Source organism: Bacillus rossius, chromosome 5 (genome assembly GCF_032445375.1).
Source record: "Bacillus rossius redtenbacheri isolate Brsri chromosome 5, Brsri_v3, whole genome shotgun sequence".
Classification (NCBI taxonomy): domain Eukaryota; kingdom Metazoa; phylum Arthropoda; class Insecta; order Phasmatodea; family Bacillidae; genus Bacillus; species Bacillus rossius.
The window spans coordinates 84,390,590-84,405,959 of record NC_086333.1 but is presented as its reverse complement, the minus strand read 5'-3'; the positions used below and the strand labels follow the sequence as shown (position 1 = coordinate 84,405,959).

Sequence of the window (15,370 nt, the reverse complement as noted above, 5' to 3'; positions counted from 1 at the left end):
CTAGAACATTCAGCCATCTTGGATTCTAGAAACATTGCAGAATCTAAAAAAAGTGGCTGAGACATCAGATACAAGATGGCGGTTATGTCATTACAATTAAAGATGGTGACTGTAGTGAAATTTGTAACGTTTCTAGAATCCAAGACGGCTGAATTTTCTATAATACAAAACGGCGGGGAAACAAAATGATGTAATTCAAAATTGCGAATCCAAAATGGCCACCGATGTCAAGGTAAAGGTCAACAAAGGAGGCCACCGTGACGTCACAATCCAATGATGAGGACATCGGTACCAGCACCTCACACTGACTCCAGGTACAGGAGACCATTCCTATACTACTTATTTGGTACACTTCAATTCGGCCATAAACTATGACATTTTGCCTTGCACTGATGTCCTCTTATGGCTAGTTAATTTGTTGTAACTATGCGTCACTATTTTGCGTGATACCCGCGGTCTACCACGAGTCCCGACGCCCATGTGAACACCCGCTTGTTCGCTTCATTACACTTTATTCATTCTTTAGTTTGGGACAGGGATGACATATCTTACCGCCTCACAGTTCTGTGTCCTTATCGTCACATCGCGCATTTGTTTGCACTGAATTATAGCCGGCAATACTCAGGGAAATTAGGCATGATCGTGTCCGCCAGTGAGTGCCACCTGTATAGAAATTATTTTTTATGTAGCTAATTTTAGTGCTTTAAAATCCCTCTATAGCTCAGGCCTTAATGGTACGCGTAAACTTGAGTGTAATTTTTGGACACTAACGTTATTTGTACGCAATTGAATTTCGTGTTAAAAAGTTAGCTTCTGTACCGCTACCTTAACCATTTGTCAAATTGTGATTGTCACTTACTCTTGATTAATTGTTGTCAAGACCTCCGGTTTGAGAAGCTGTCTCTTCTAGTAGTAAATATGAAAAGTCATTTGATTGTAAACATGCTTAAATACCTGAACGTTTCTTTTAATTTATAATTAAAGGATACCCAGAATACTGTTTCAGTTTCCCTGACAGAAAAGAAATTTGTTTGTACTCTCACATTGAAATTTAACTCTCCTTTGCAGAAGCGAAGATTTCCCAGAAACTGGGAAACAAATACACCATAGTGTGTAGCACTAAAGCAACACAGCACTTTCTAAGAATTAATTTCAGGAAATAAGAGAAAACATAACGCTGTATATCAGAATGTAAGAGATGGGACCTGAAACAAGTGATCCTGGATGCACAGTACCACTCGGCGAGCCGGCAGACGTGAGCACGAGTATTGCGGTATTGTGGGTGTGTTGGTAGACCTGGCGCCCTCCAGGTACCCCCTCCAACCCCCGGGGAGACAGAGACCATGTCAAGGCTGCGAATAATTGATGGGGCGGGCCTAGTGCGGCGGCGGCAGCTATAACTGCGCTAATAATTGATGCTTGCCCGAGCCGGCACTTTCCTTTCCGACAGCTGACTCCTTCTGTCTTCTCCCTCGCCACTGACACGCAACCTTTCCTTTCTTACAGCTGTCTCCTTCTGTCTTCTCCCTCGCCACTCACAGGCAACATTCCTTTCTTACAGCTGTCTCCTTCTGTCTTCTCCCTCGCCACTCAACGCAATCTTCCATTATTACAGCCGTCTCCTTCTGTCTTCTCCCTCGCCACTGACACGCAACCTTTCCTTTCTTACAGCTGTCTCCTTCTGTCTTCTCCCTCGCCACTCACACACAATCTTACATTCTTACAGCTGTCTCCTTCTGTCTTCTACCTCGCCTCTCAACGCAACCTTTCATTTCTTACAGCTGTCTCCTTCTGTCTTCTCCCTCGCCACTCACACACAACCTTACATTTTTACAGCTGTCTCCTTCTGTCTTCTACCTCATTACTCAACGCAACCTTTCCTTTCTTACAGCTGTCTCCTTCTGTCTTCTCCCTCGCCACTGACACGCAACCTTTCCTTTCTTACAGCTGTCTCCTTCTGTCTTCTCCCTCGCCACTGACACGCAACCTTTCCTTTCTTACAGCTGTCTCCTTCTGTCTTCTCCCTCGCCACTCACACACAATCTTACATTCTTACAGCTGTCTCCTTCTGTCTTCCCCTTCGCCTCTCAACGCAACCTTTCCTTTCTTACAGCTGTCTCCTTCTGTCTTCTCCCTCGCCACTCACACGCAACCTTCCATTCTTACAGCTGTCTCATTCTGTCTTCTCCCTCGCCACTGACACGCACCTTTCCTTTCTTACAGCTGTCTCCTTCTGTCTTCTCCCTCGCCACTCACAGGCAACATTCCTTTCTTGCAGCTGTCTCCTTCTGTCTTCTCCCTCGCCACTCACAGGCAACATTCCTTTCTTACAGCTGTCTCCTTCTGTCTTCTCTCTTGCCACTCACAGGCAACATTCCTTTCTTACAGCTGTCTCCTTCTGTCTTCTCCCTCGTCACTGACACGCACCTTTCCTTTCTTACAGCTGTCTCCTTCTGTCTTCTCTCTTGCCACTCACAGGCAACATTCCTTTCTTACAGCTGTCTCCTTCTGTCGTCTCCCTCGCCACTCACAGGAAACATTCCTTTCTTACAGCTGTCTCCTTCTGTCTTCTCTCTTGCCACTCACAGGCAACATTCCTTTCTTACAGCTGTCTCCTTCTGTCTTCTCTCTTACCACTCACAGGAAACATTCCTTTCTTACAGCTGCCTCCTTTTGTCTTCTCCCTCGCCACTCACAGGCAACATTCCTTTCTTACAGCTGTCTCCTTCTGTCTTCTCTCTTGCCACTCACAGGCAACATTCCTTTCTTACAGCTGTCTCCTTCTGTCTTCTCCCTCGTCACTGACACGCACCTTTCCTTTCTTACAGCTGTCTCCTTCTGTCTTCTCTCTTGCCACTCACAGGCAACATTCCTTTCTTACAGCTGTCTCCTTCTGTCGTCTCCCTCGCCACTCACAGGAAACATTCCTTTCTTACAGCTGTCTCCTTCTGTCTTCTCTCTTGCCACTCACAGGCAACATTCCTTTCTTACAGCTGTCTCCTTCTGTCTTCTCTCTTACCACTCACAGGAAACATTCCTTTCTTACAGCTGCCTCCTTTTGTCTTCTCCCTCGCCACTCACAGGCAACATTCCTTTCTTACAGCTGTCTCCTTCTGTCTTCTCTCTTGCCACTCACAGGAAACATTCCTTTCTTACAGCTGTCTCCTTCTGTCTTCTCCCTCGTCACTGACACGCACCTTTCCTTTCTTACAGCTGTCTCCTTCTGTCTTCTCTCTTGCCACTCACAGGCAACATTCCTTTCTTACAGCTGTCTCCTTCTGTCGTCTCCCTCGCCACTCACAGGAAACATTCCTTTCTTACAGCTGTCTCCTTCTGTCTTCTCCCTCGCCACTCACAGGCAACATTCCTTTCTTACAGCTGTCTCCTTCTGTCTTCTCTCTTGCCACTCACAGGCAACATTCCTTTCTTACAGCTGTCTCCTTCTGTCTTCTCCCTCGTCACTGACACGCACCTTTCCTTTCTTACAGCTGTCTCCTTCTGTCTTCTCTCTTGCCACTCACAGGCAACATTCCTTTCTTACAGCTGTCTCCTTCTGTCTTCTCTCTTACCACTCACAGGAAACATTCCTTTCTTACAATTGCCTCCTTTTGTCTTCTCCCTCGCCACTCACAGGCAACATTCCTCTGCGCTTCTGGGGGTGACACGAGTTATTGTACCTGACACGACCTTGTGTCGGCGGACAAGCTCTGGTACAGCCTCGTTTCTTGTAGTCGTCACTGTTCCTCGTGACGTCTGACCTGTGACTTGAAGGGGAACTTACTGCCGGAAACATCTACTTCTTACTCAACGCATCGATGTATCCTGTGGCCGAGTTTATCTCTTGTAATCGGCGATCGTCTGTCGGATAAGTCTTCGTCTTATTTGGCTGGGATATCAGGACGCGTTTAGAAGACTGCGGTACTGACGATGGTATAATATTTCAACACACGGCTAGACTCAAAATATTTCGCAAAAATATGCACGTTCCAAATAATTGCGGAGAATTTAAGGAAGTACACAATGATTATGTAAAATGAATACATGGCAAAAAATAAGTCTAAAATAAAAATAAAAACAATAGATTGAACAGAGTATGCAGAGAGTTGAACGAAGGGGAATATGAGTTGAGGACACTTGCGCCCGGTGTCGAACATCGTGCACCGGGTCAGCCCGCGCCTGACAGACCAGCATTGTGCAGGTCTGAGCTCCCTGGAGGCGGAGGGTCTGAGCCTTCTGGAGGCGGCAGGTCTGAGCTCCCTGGAGGCGGCGGGACTGAGCTCCCTGGAGGCGGCGGGTCTGAGCTCCCTGGAGGCGGCAGGTCTGAGCTACCTGGAGGCGGCAGGTCTGAGCTCCCTGGAGGCGGCAGGTCTGAGCTCCCTGGAGGCGGCGGGTCTGAGCTCCCTGGAGGCGGCAGGTCTGAGCTCCCTGGAGGCGGCAGGTCTGAGCTCCCTGGAGGCGGCGGGACTGAGCTCCCTGGAGGCGGCAGGTCTGAGCTACCTGGAGGCGGCAGGTCTGAGATCCCTGGAGGCGGCGGGTCTGAGCTCCCTGGAGGCGGCGGGTCTGAGCTACCTGGAGGCGGCAGGTCTGAGCTACCTGGAGGCGGCAGGTCTGAGCTCCCTGGAGGCGGCAGGTCTGAGCTCCCTGAAGGCGGCGGGACTGTGCTCCCTGGAGGCGGCAGGTCTGAGCTCCCTGGAGGCGGCAGGTCTGAGCTACCTGGAGGCGGCAGGTCTGAGCTCCCTGGAGGCGGCAGGTCTGAGCTACCTGGAGGCGGCAGGTCTGAGCTACCTGGAGGCGGCAGGTCTGAGCTCCCTGAAGGCGGCGGGACTGTGCTCCCTGGAGGCGGCAGGTCTGAGCTACCTGGAGGCGGCAGGTCTGAGCTCCCTGGAGGCGGCAGGTCTGAGCTCCCTGGAGGCGGCAGGTCTGAGCTACCTGGAGGCGGCAGGTCTGAGCTCCCTGGAGGCGGCAGGTCTGAGCTCCCTGAAGGCGGCGGGACTGTGCTCCCTGAAGGCGGCGGGTCTGAGCTCCCTGGAGGCGGCAGGTCTGAGCTCCCTGGAGGCGGCGGGTCTGAGCTCCCTGGAGGCGGCGGGTCTGAGCTCCCTGCAGGCGGCAGGTCTGAGCTCCCTGGAGGCGGTGGGACTGAGCTCCCTGGAGGCGGCAGGTCTGAGCTACCTGGAGGCGGCAGGTCTGAGCTCCCTGGAGGCGGCGGGAATGAGCTCCCTGGAGGCGGCAGGTCTGAGCTCCCTGGAGGCGGCAGGTCTGAGCTCCCTGGAGGCGGCAGGTCTGAGCTCCCTGGAGGCGGCAGGTCTGAGCTCCCTGAAGGCGGCGGGACTGTGCTCCCTGGAGGCGGCAGGTCTGAGCTCCCTGGAGGCGGCAGGTCTGAGCTACCTGGAGGCGGCAGGTCTGAGCTCCCTGGAGGCGGCAGGTCTGAGCTACCTGGAGGCGGCAGGTCTGAGCTACCTGGAGGCGGCAGGTCTGAGCTCCCTGGAGGCGGCGGGACTGAGCTCCCTGGAGGCGGCAGGTCTGAGCTCCCTGGAGGCGGCGGGACTGTGCTCCCTGAAGGCGGCGGGTCTGAGCTCCCTGGAGGCGGCAGGTCGGAGCTCCCTGGAGGCGGCGGGACTGAGCTCCCTGGAGGCGGCAGGACTGAGCTCCCTGGAGGCGGCAGGTCTGAGCTCCCTGGAGGCGGCGGGACTGTGCTCCCTGAAGGTGGCGGGTCTGAGCTCCCTGGAGGCGGCAGGTATGAGCTCCCTGGAGGCGGCGGGTCTGAGCTCCCTGGAGGCGGCGGGTCTGAGCTCCCTGCAGGCGGCAGGTCTGAGCTACCTGGAGGCGGCAGGTCTGAGCTCCCTGGAGGCGGCAGGTCTGAGCTCCCTGGAGGCGGCGGGTCTGAGCTCTCTGGAGGCGGCGGGTCTGAGCTCCCTGGAGCGGCGGGTCCACACAAGCATGGCCGAGTATAACAGTCACGCTCTGCATGTAGATGGACCAGGGCTTGAACTGGCTTGGCGCGACTCTGCCAATCGTGTTTCTGATCGTGTGACATTTACTGCAGTTGGGCCACAGGGCTTGCAGGGTTCTTTACAGGTCATCAGAACAACACAGCTAACCACCAGACTTTGATACCTCGCACTACCTGTTTGCGATGTTGGGAAAACATCCCAAAACATATCGCAGATTTAGAAAAAATGTTATAATATACTATTAATTTAGTACTCTGAAAATAATTTATAAATCACTTTTATACCATTTATTTGTATATGACATAACTTACATTAAATATACAAATAATTCATCTAATATAGTTTACAAATTATTGAAATTTTTACTTTATCTTTAATTCGCTGGTAAAAATTTCGTTAAAATAATTTCACATTCGAACCGAAATTGCTTTCCCAAAATTTCTATTGACCTGAAAAATTATTATTTTTGTGAGGCTCTAACGTGACGAAAAGAAACTCTTTTTAATGTAAATCAAAGTGTGGATATATTAGTGTAATCTTCGCTACTATTTACAAACACGCGCATTTCTCGTATCGGCAGTTAACTTAAGTATCGCTCTATATTCGAGCACACTCAGTATCACCCCCCTTATCCGCTAATTGGCCACTCGTATCAGCAATCCTCGAGACTATTACAAGATCCTGAAACCCGAATGGTGTTTCTGTACTCAAGCACCAGTACAGCGTGATTCGGTACGTCTTGATTTAGCTGCAGGCTCGCCAATAATACAGTATCTTCCCAGCCGCGTCATGCAAACTGTCACCCAGTTATAGAACTATTGTATGGGCAGAATACTAGACATTTCTTTTCGCAAAATAGGTTCGTGAGTTTTAACATGTTTTGTTTTTCAAGTAGTGCTGAGCCAATACGGACATTCAATATCGGCGCAGATTCAATATGATTCTAACGGATTTACCAACAAGAATAGTTGCTCATAAATATATTCTCCACGTGTTGTATTAGTGATATCCAGCTGTGATAAATATTTCCCATAAGTAGAAGTAAAATTAAATTTTAATCATACAAACATTTTTGGCGACTGTATATGGTATAGGCCGTTTAGTATCACTAAATAGCCAAATAGCTTGGCAGTTTGCGGTGCTACGGGAGATGAAGTCCTGCCGCCCAGGACGAGGGAAGGACTGGTATTGACCAGCGACTGTCGGCGCCTCTTTGGGCAGACAAGGTTGTTGCTGGCGAGGATGCGCGAGAGAGGCTGCGCAGTACCATGACTCATTCACCCACTACTTCAATATTTGTACTTTTGTATGGACATGCGCATATGTCGACACATTCCTTGTTTGGAAAAATGGACTTGGAAAGTTAGAGAAGAACAACGTAACAAAAATAATTCATATTATTTAATATTCGATTATATTTTTCACATTTTACGAAATATGCTTGAATGAAACAAAATTAAAACATATAATTACTAATGCGACAATTTCCGTAAGAAAACCTCAATATTAACTCGAAAGGTTTTTTTTTCCTATATGCAAAATTAACCATAGCCATGATTTGTAATATTTGTCTTGTAGTAAGTATTACTAACTGGTTTCCAAGGGACTCCTCTCCCTGGATCCCGGGCCGGGCTAGTTGCCAGCGAGTCAGGGCGAAGTAGCGGCGAGTCAGGGCGAAGTAGCGGCGAGTCAGGGCGAAGTAGCGGCGAGTCAGGGCGAAGTAGCGGCGAGTCAGGGCGAAGTAGCGGCGAGTCAGGGCGAAGTAGCGGCGAGTCAGGGCGAAGTAGCGGCGAGTCAGGGCGAAGTAGCGGCGAGTCAGGGCGAAGTAGCGGCGAGTCAGGGCGAAGTAGCGGCGAGTCAGGGCGAAGTAGCGGCGAGTCAGGGCGAAGTAGCGGCGAGTCAGGGCGAAGTAGCGGCGAGTCAGGGCGAAGTAGCGGCGAGTCAGGGCGAAGTAGCGGCGAGTCAGGGCGAAGTAGCGGCGAGTCAGGGCGAAGTAGCGGCGAGTCACCAGCTGTGCGGCAGCCGTGAGGCGTGCCACAGTCCCTCTACTCACTAACTATAATAATAATAATAATTTTATTTACTATTTCTTACACTTTGTTAACAATATTCACTTAATTAACCAGGAGATTTAGCACTCACGAAAGAAAGCTTGTATGTGAGTGCATCTAGTCACTTCAAATTACATGCGGTATTTTGACGATTGTAAACATTTGTAAATGTATAATAACTGAGAAATAAGTATATAAAATACAACCTAAGCTAAACTTTACATTATTTATATAAATATGAAAGTTAAAAAGAGCAATTTATTAAAATTCAATATTATATATAAACAAAAAACGTATAAATTATAACATTGTTACATGAATAAATGAAAATATAATTAAATAAAAATGAGTATTTAAGTAAAGTACAGGTACAAAGTTATAACAATATATAAAACTTACTTAAATACCAAAGCCCCCTAGATGTTCTAGTCTCCAAGAACAATTGCGAAATCCCCAAACAGTAAACTGAAAACCAACACATACAAGCCATAACTGCACTGCAATTCCAACCGACCAACAAGGACCAAAATTTATATAATAATTAGCACAATAAATAGGCGAGCTGGAAAAATAAGCCCTTGCAGATATATTTCGGGGGAAAATATGCAAGCTCATTTAGACTTAACTACGTAGGGTCGCGTCGGCGGTTTCTCCTTGAAACTGGCTGATGTCTGCAAGAGAAGCCATTGCTCTGATTGGCCGGGCCGTTCAGGACGTGTTTGCTCCCGCAGTGGCTGGCTGTGATTGGTGCGCTGATAGTAGATATGTGCCTGAGAGAAACCCTAACCAATCACGCAGTACAAACTATTCTATAGTGTCCTAACACACATAGAGTCTCGAAATATTTTCACGAAAAATCCACGCTCCTATGAAAACGTTATAATTATTTTATTCAACTTAAATACGCTTTGTTCATATCTCGTTCAGTTTTTTTTCGTTTCTGGCCTGTTCTTGCCTGGACCAATGCGGATGCAGCAGTTGAATTCTTTAATGTCTCTGATTTGCCTGAAGAAAACATACTCTTTTTTATATATGTACTGTTCTTCCGGCCAAGAGCGTGAAAAGAAAAAGGCTATATGTTTCGCAGACTATCTTATAACAAACCTATTAGCGATAATCCTCACGACTTGATGTAAGTTTTTGGACATACGCCATTGCTAAGAACTTTTTCTGTTGAAGAAAAATTAATAAATAAAATAAAGAAATAAATAAATAAAAATACCCAAAAAAGACAAAAACACACAAAATTAAGCAAACAATTGCTGTTGTCAACAAGGATAAAAACACCACAAAATATTCCGTAACAGGAATATGGTCAACAAACAAAGAAAAACAAAGAAAAATGTACTAAGAGAACGAAAAAAAACCCACAGATGATGATAACACAAAAATATTGAACCCAAAATAATTCAGCACAACAGTTGAAACGAGACAAAAACACGACAAAACGAAAAGACAAACGAACACAATAGTTTTACCAAAACAGAAACAAGCGACGTTTCGGGAACTGCTATCTGCTCCCGTCCTCAGGCAGAGACGCACATGGTACGGAAGGGGCTGTAAAATGAGGGTATTTATCAGAGAAAGGGCTACATCTTGCTCAGCCAATGGCAGACGAGCTGTCTCCCCATTGGCTGTGCACCATGGAGTTAAAGCGGATTGGTTATGGTAGGTTGAGTTTTGGCTATTGTTTTGTGCTGCAGGATGTTTCTCTCTTTATCAAAGGGATCCACATATTTTTTAATTCAATGCTCTGCTGGCTGAAAATATTTTTATTGCTAATAATGAAGGCCGATTCTTTGATTTTCCTTTTTATTTTATCAGATTCCTGTATGAGTGGTGTGGAGTCTTCCCAGAGAATTTTGTGGCTATTTTCCCATGTATGTTCAGCAAGTCTGGATTTTAGGGTTTCACCCTTCTTGCAGTTGTTTTTGTGTTCTTTGATTCGGGTGGATAGAGCTCTGCCAGTTTCATCTATGTACATGTGGCCACATTCACAGGGGATCTGATACACACAGTTGTGAGTTTGTAATTTTTCTGTGGCTGGTTTCACCTTGGTAACAATACTCTTAATAGTAGATTTAGAACGGAATGCTGTTTGAAGTCCATATTTGTTTCCCAGGCGTCTTATCATCGATATAAATTGTACACGAAGAATATGTATGTGTTTAAGCTGTGTACTACCATCACTCTACTCGAACTTCTCGCAGTCTTCCGTGCGGAAGCAGCAGAAGTATCGACCACAGCTCCTGCGGCCCTGGCCCGTGGCAGGCTCTGCAAGAAGCAGAGTGGCGCAGCTGGTAATGAGTCCAGTGGAGTTCAGGGACGGCCTCCAGGGGTCAAAGGGCCCTCGCCAGTTCGTTACCTTTGTCAGCTCTGGCGCCCGGAAGCCGACAGGTAAACGCTGCCGCTGCCAATCAGGCACATGTCGAGGGGAGGGGTGATCGGGCGCCCCGGAGCGAGCATCAGGACGCTTTGTTCTCCCCCCACCACCAGAGTGTCTTTGTGGGGAGGAGGGGCGGTCAGGCGCCACGGAGCGAGCATCAGCACGCTTGGTCCCCCTCCCCCCGCCCATGGCCACATGTGCCTGATGTCCGGCGACACAACAGCGGCGCAGGTCTGCCAGAGCAGCAGCTCCCGTGCAACTGCTTCACGGCAGGCAGTTGAGGTTAGACACGGCAGGCAGTTGAGGTTAGACACGGCAGGCAGTTGAGGTTAGACACGGCAGGCAGTTGAGGTTAGACACGGCAGGCAGTTGAGGTTAGACACGGCAGGCAGTTGAGGTTAGACACGGCAGGCAGTTGAGGTTAGACACGGCAGGCAGTTGAGGTTAGACACGGCAGGCAGTTGAGGTTAGACACGGCAGGCAGTTGAGGTTAGACACGGCAGGCAGTTGAGGTTAGACACGGCAGGCAGTTGAGGTTAGACACGGCAGGCAGTTGAGGTTAGACACGGCAGGCAGTTGAGGTTAGACACGGCAGGCAGTTGAGGTTAGACACGGCAGGCAGTTGAGGTTAGACACGGCAGGCAGTTGAGGTTAGACACGGCAGGCAGTTGAGGTTAGACACGGCAGGCAGTTGAGGTTAGACACGGCAGGCAGTTGAGGTTAGACACGGCAGGCAGTTGAGGTTAGACACGGCAGGCAGTTGAGGTTAGACACGGCAGGCAGTTGAGGTTAGACACGGCAGGCAGTTGAGGTTAGACACGGCAGGCAGTTGAGGTTAGACACGGCAGGCAGTTGAGGTTAGACACGGCAGGCAGTTGAGGTTAGACACGGCAGGCAGTTGAGGTTAGACACGGCAGGCAGTTGAGGTTAGACACGGCAGGCAGTTGAGGTTAGACACGGCAGGCAGTTGAGGTTAGACACGGCAGGCAGTTGAGGTTAGACACGGCAGGCAGTTGAGGTTAGACACGGCAGGCAGTTGAGGTTAGACACGGCAGGCAGTTGAGGTTAGACACGGCAGCGGCGCCCGAGTTGCTCTGAGGCGCGCTCCACATCCGCCAGTCACAAGGAAGATCTCGCTCGCGCGTGCCTGCCTTGTAGCAGACTCATTAGCATGTCAACTGTTTTGTGAAGAATATAGGCACTATGTATGGTACAATGTTGTTTCCAAGGTTGGATTACGCCTACGAAGCAAATGGTTTATTCCACAAAAATTGAGGAAGTTTGAAGATGAAATAGATGTTTCACGAACAAACTTTGCAACCACAGGAACACACTTCACTGTCTTAAAAAATATTATTTAAAATAAGTTGGAGTAACATCATTAATTACCATTAATTTTAATGATTTGTTATCCATATTCATTGTACAATGAAATAATTTTAAGGGAGCAGAAATATTGAATCAAACATTTATTTATAAAGGAAACTAATTAAGAAAAATGACGCAGATTCATGATACACCAGACTAGTTTACTGTGTATTAATAAAATAATTTGTTATTTGTTACAGGATTATCTATCACAGTCTGAATGTATATTCTACTTAGCTATATTAGATATTAAAATGGTTGTTTATGTAAGGTTATCTACATTAAAAATACAATGAATGGTTGGTCAGGTTAGAAAGATGGCCGCTAACAGACGACCCTGGCATCACTCTTCTTTTCTCCTCCCTGGATAAAGTAATAGCAATTCGTTTAAATAAAATACAAATTGCATACTTTTTAATATTCAAATATTATTTACAATTTTTGCAAATTAAATTTAAATAATTTGTTTGAATATAATCACGAACAATTAGTTTAAAAAAAGCCCGCCTTAACCTGTTTGATATTATAGAAGAAATTCTCGCACGGTGGTTGGCCGGTTCTTGCACGCTTGGCTCAGGCGGAACGTGACAATGAGTCATGCTTTTTCGTGCGTGCAGCCGGCGTTCATCGATTTATAAGATGTTACCACGTCAAAAGTCAAGTAATTCGTCTCCCACGAATGGCGTGAGACCACATGCACAGACAGCGGCGACGGGGGGAGGGGGGGCTGGGCGGCGGCTACCAGGGCGCCTGGCCTGGGTCGATATCGGCTCAGGCGAGGATCGTGGCCGCCCCTGCTCACTCCGCGGCAGGCAGCCCGCATAGCGCCGGCGTCGCGCGTGCGGCCTCAGTTCAGGGACCTCTCGGGCCCCCGTGTGTCTGCTGGCCTTCGCTCTTCTGTGGCTCGCCACACGGACCAAACCAAAGAACAAGTGAGCTCTGCGCTTGCGCGAAATCTGGCCAACAGATCGGTAACGGACAGGCCAACAGATCGGTAACGGACAGGCCAACAGATCGGTAACGGACAGGACAACAGATCGGTAACGGACAGGCCAACAGATCGGTAACGGACAGGACAACAGATCGGTAACGGACAGGCCAACAGATCGGTAACGGACAGGACAACAGATCGGTAACGGACAGGACAACAGATCGGTAACGGACAGGACAACAGATCGGTAACGGACAGGCCAACAGATCGGTAACGGACAGGCCAACAGATCGGTAACGGACAGGCCAACAGATCGGTAACGGACAGGACAACAGATCGGTAACGGACAGGCCAACAGATCGGTAACGGACAGGACAACAGATCGGTAACGGACAGGCCAACAGATCGGTAACGGACAGGACAACAGATCGGTAACGGACAGGACAACAGATCGGTAACGGACAGGACAACAGATCGGTAACGGACAGGACAACAGATCGGTAACGGACAGGCCAACAGATCGGTAACGGACAGGCCAACAGATCGGTAACGGACAGGCCAACAGATCGGTAACGGACAGGACAACAGATCGGTAACGGACTGGACAACAGATCGGTAACGGACAGGACAACAGATCGGTAACGGACAGGACAACAGATCGGTAACGGACAGGACAACAGATCGGTAACGGACAGGACAACAGATCGGTAACGGACAGGACAACAGATCGGTAACGGACAGGCCAACAGATCGGTAACGGACAGGACAACAGATCGGTAACGGACAGGACAACAGATCGGTAACGGACAGGACAACAGATCGGTAACGGACAGGCCAACAGATCGGTAACGGACAGGACAACAGATCGGTAACGGACAGGACAACAGATCGGTAACGGACAGGACAACAGATCGGTAACGGACAGGACAACAGATCGGTAACGGACAGGCCAACAGATCGGTAACGGACAGGACAACAGATCGGTAACGGACAGGACAACAGATCGGTAACGGACTGGACAACAGATCGGTAACGGACAGGACAACAGATCGGTAACGGACCGGACACCGAAATCCGTTCCTTTAAAACAAGTGACAGGCCGTGTCCTATCATGCTCTAGTAATATGGAATGTTTAACCCCTAAACCTTTATTGTCGTGTCTCGGAATACCGGTCTTAACGAATGAAACTCAACAACAAAAAGAAATTAATAATGTTTATGATGTTGAATTTAATAGCCAATTTATTATAATGAAAAATATTCAGAAACAAACATCATTTATTCTTAAGTTTCATCTCAGTTGTACAAACAGTGATGTAAATTAATTATTACAGAAAAAAATGCTGCTATTAACGGACAAACACATTCGCCATGTGTGATTCCTATTTGGCCCAGCACAACGACTATTGTAAATTATGGTTAGTAAATGACTATGATACGAAAGTATTGGGGTGAAGCGGTTAGGCAGGTTTAATTTCAGAATCAAGCCTGTGAAAGGGATGGAGAGAGTGATAGCGATGCCCTATCCCAGATGTACAACCCTGAAGATGTGGAGGGAAGTAGAGAGGAAACAGAAGAAGGAGAATGTAGTGAATAAGGGTTTTAAATGTGGAATGTGTTAGGTGATATCCCTGAAAGTTATACAGATTTAAAGGCGTGGCAAGCTAAAGATGAGAAGGTAGCAATCCAAGTTTAAACATTTTGAGATTCATAATGACCATCTGTAACACGTAAAAAGGGGGAAGAAACAACTGTATGTGCCACAGGTGTTAATTAATATTATTATGAGGTACTTCCATGATTCTTTAGTATGTGTACATAATGGCTCTGAGAAAACCTAAGATAAAATATCAGAAAACGTTTTATTGGCCTACCATGAGGGAGGATTCAGCGAAATATGTAAGCTGTCTAAACAGCCCAAGAATAGTAAAGTGGGTTTTCATAGTGTGGAAAGGCTCATGAAGCCTTGGGAGAGAGTGTTCTTAGATATATTTGGTCCTTTGGCTAGGTACCGCAAAGGGAATAACTGTCTATTGATATTGGTTGATGGATTCAGTAAATTTAGTATATATTTTTACCACAAGGGGCATGAAAAGTATTCAGATGATTAATACCCTTGTTGAGAAAGCATGGAGCTTGTTTGGAGGGCCCGAGACGATAGTAAACGATAATGCAACCTATTTTAGCAGTCAACTGTTTCAATATATGTGTATTAACTGGGGCATCAGGCATATAAAAACAAGTCCCTACTATCCGAATCCCAGTTTAGTCTAACGCGTTAATAAGAATGTAAAAGTGGCTGTGACCATCTTCAGTGAAAAAGAGCACCGGAAATGGGACGAATCATTATAATTTTTAAATAGGGCGTTCAATCTGACAAAACACGGGCTACCTTCTTTACCCCCGCTTGTGTTTTTGGGGCGAGACCTCTGCCTCCCTTTACTGAATTTTTGGGAGATTTCACCGAAAATTTGTCGCTACATAGTCCGCGACAATTGGAAAAAATCTGTGTTGAAGTGACCATGAACTTGGATAAGGCTAGGGAAACAATTGGGGCTCAGTGTAATTAGGGGCGTGTACCGAACCCTTGCGCAATGAACCAAGATGTGTTGTGCAGTGAACATAACTAAGTGTCAAGGCCAGCCATGAATCCGCTGAATTTCAATATGCACTTGGAGGTCAC

General features: G+C 47.6%; 1 protein-coding gene across 1 annotated transcript; it reads left to right on the top strand.

The window, feature by feature from the left end:
* Positions 1-636: 636 nt before the first annotated feature.
* LOC134532332 (insulin-like growth factor-binding protein complex acid labile subunit) lies at positions 637-6,111 on the top strand. The gene is made up of 2 exons (XM_063368753.1): positions 637-652; positions 4,130-6,111. Exons 1-2 carry the CDS (start codon positions 637-639, stop codon positions 6,109-6,111), a joined length of 1,998 nt encoding a protein of 665 aa, XP_063224823.1.
* Positions 6,112-15,370: the final 9,259 nt, after the last annotated feature.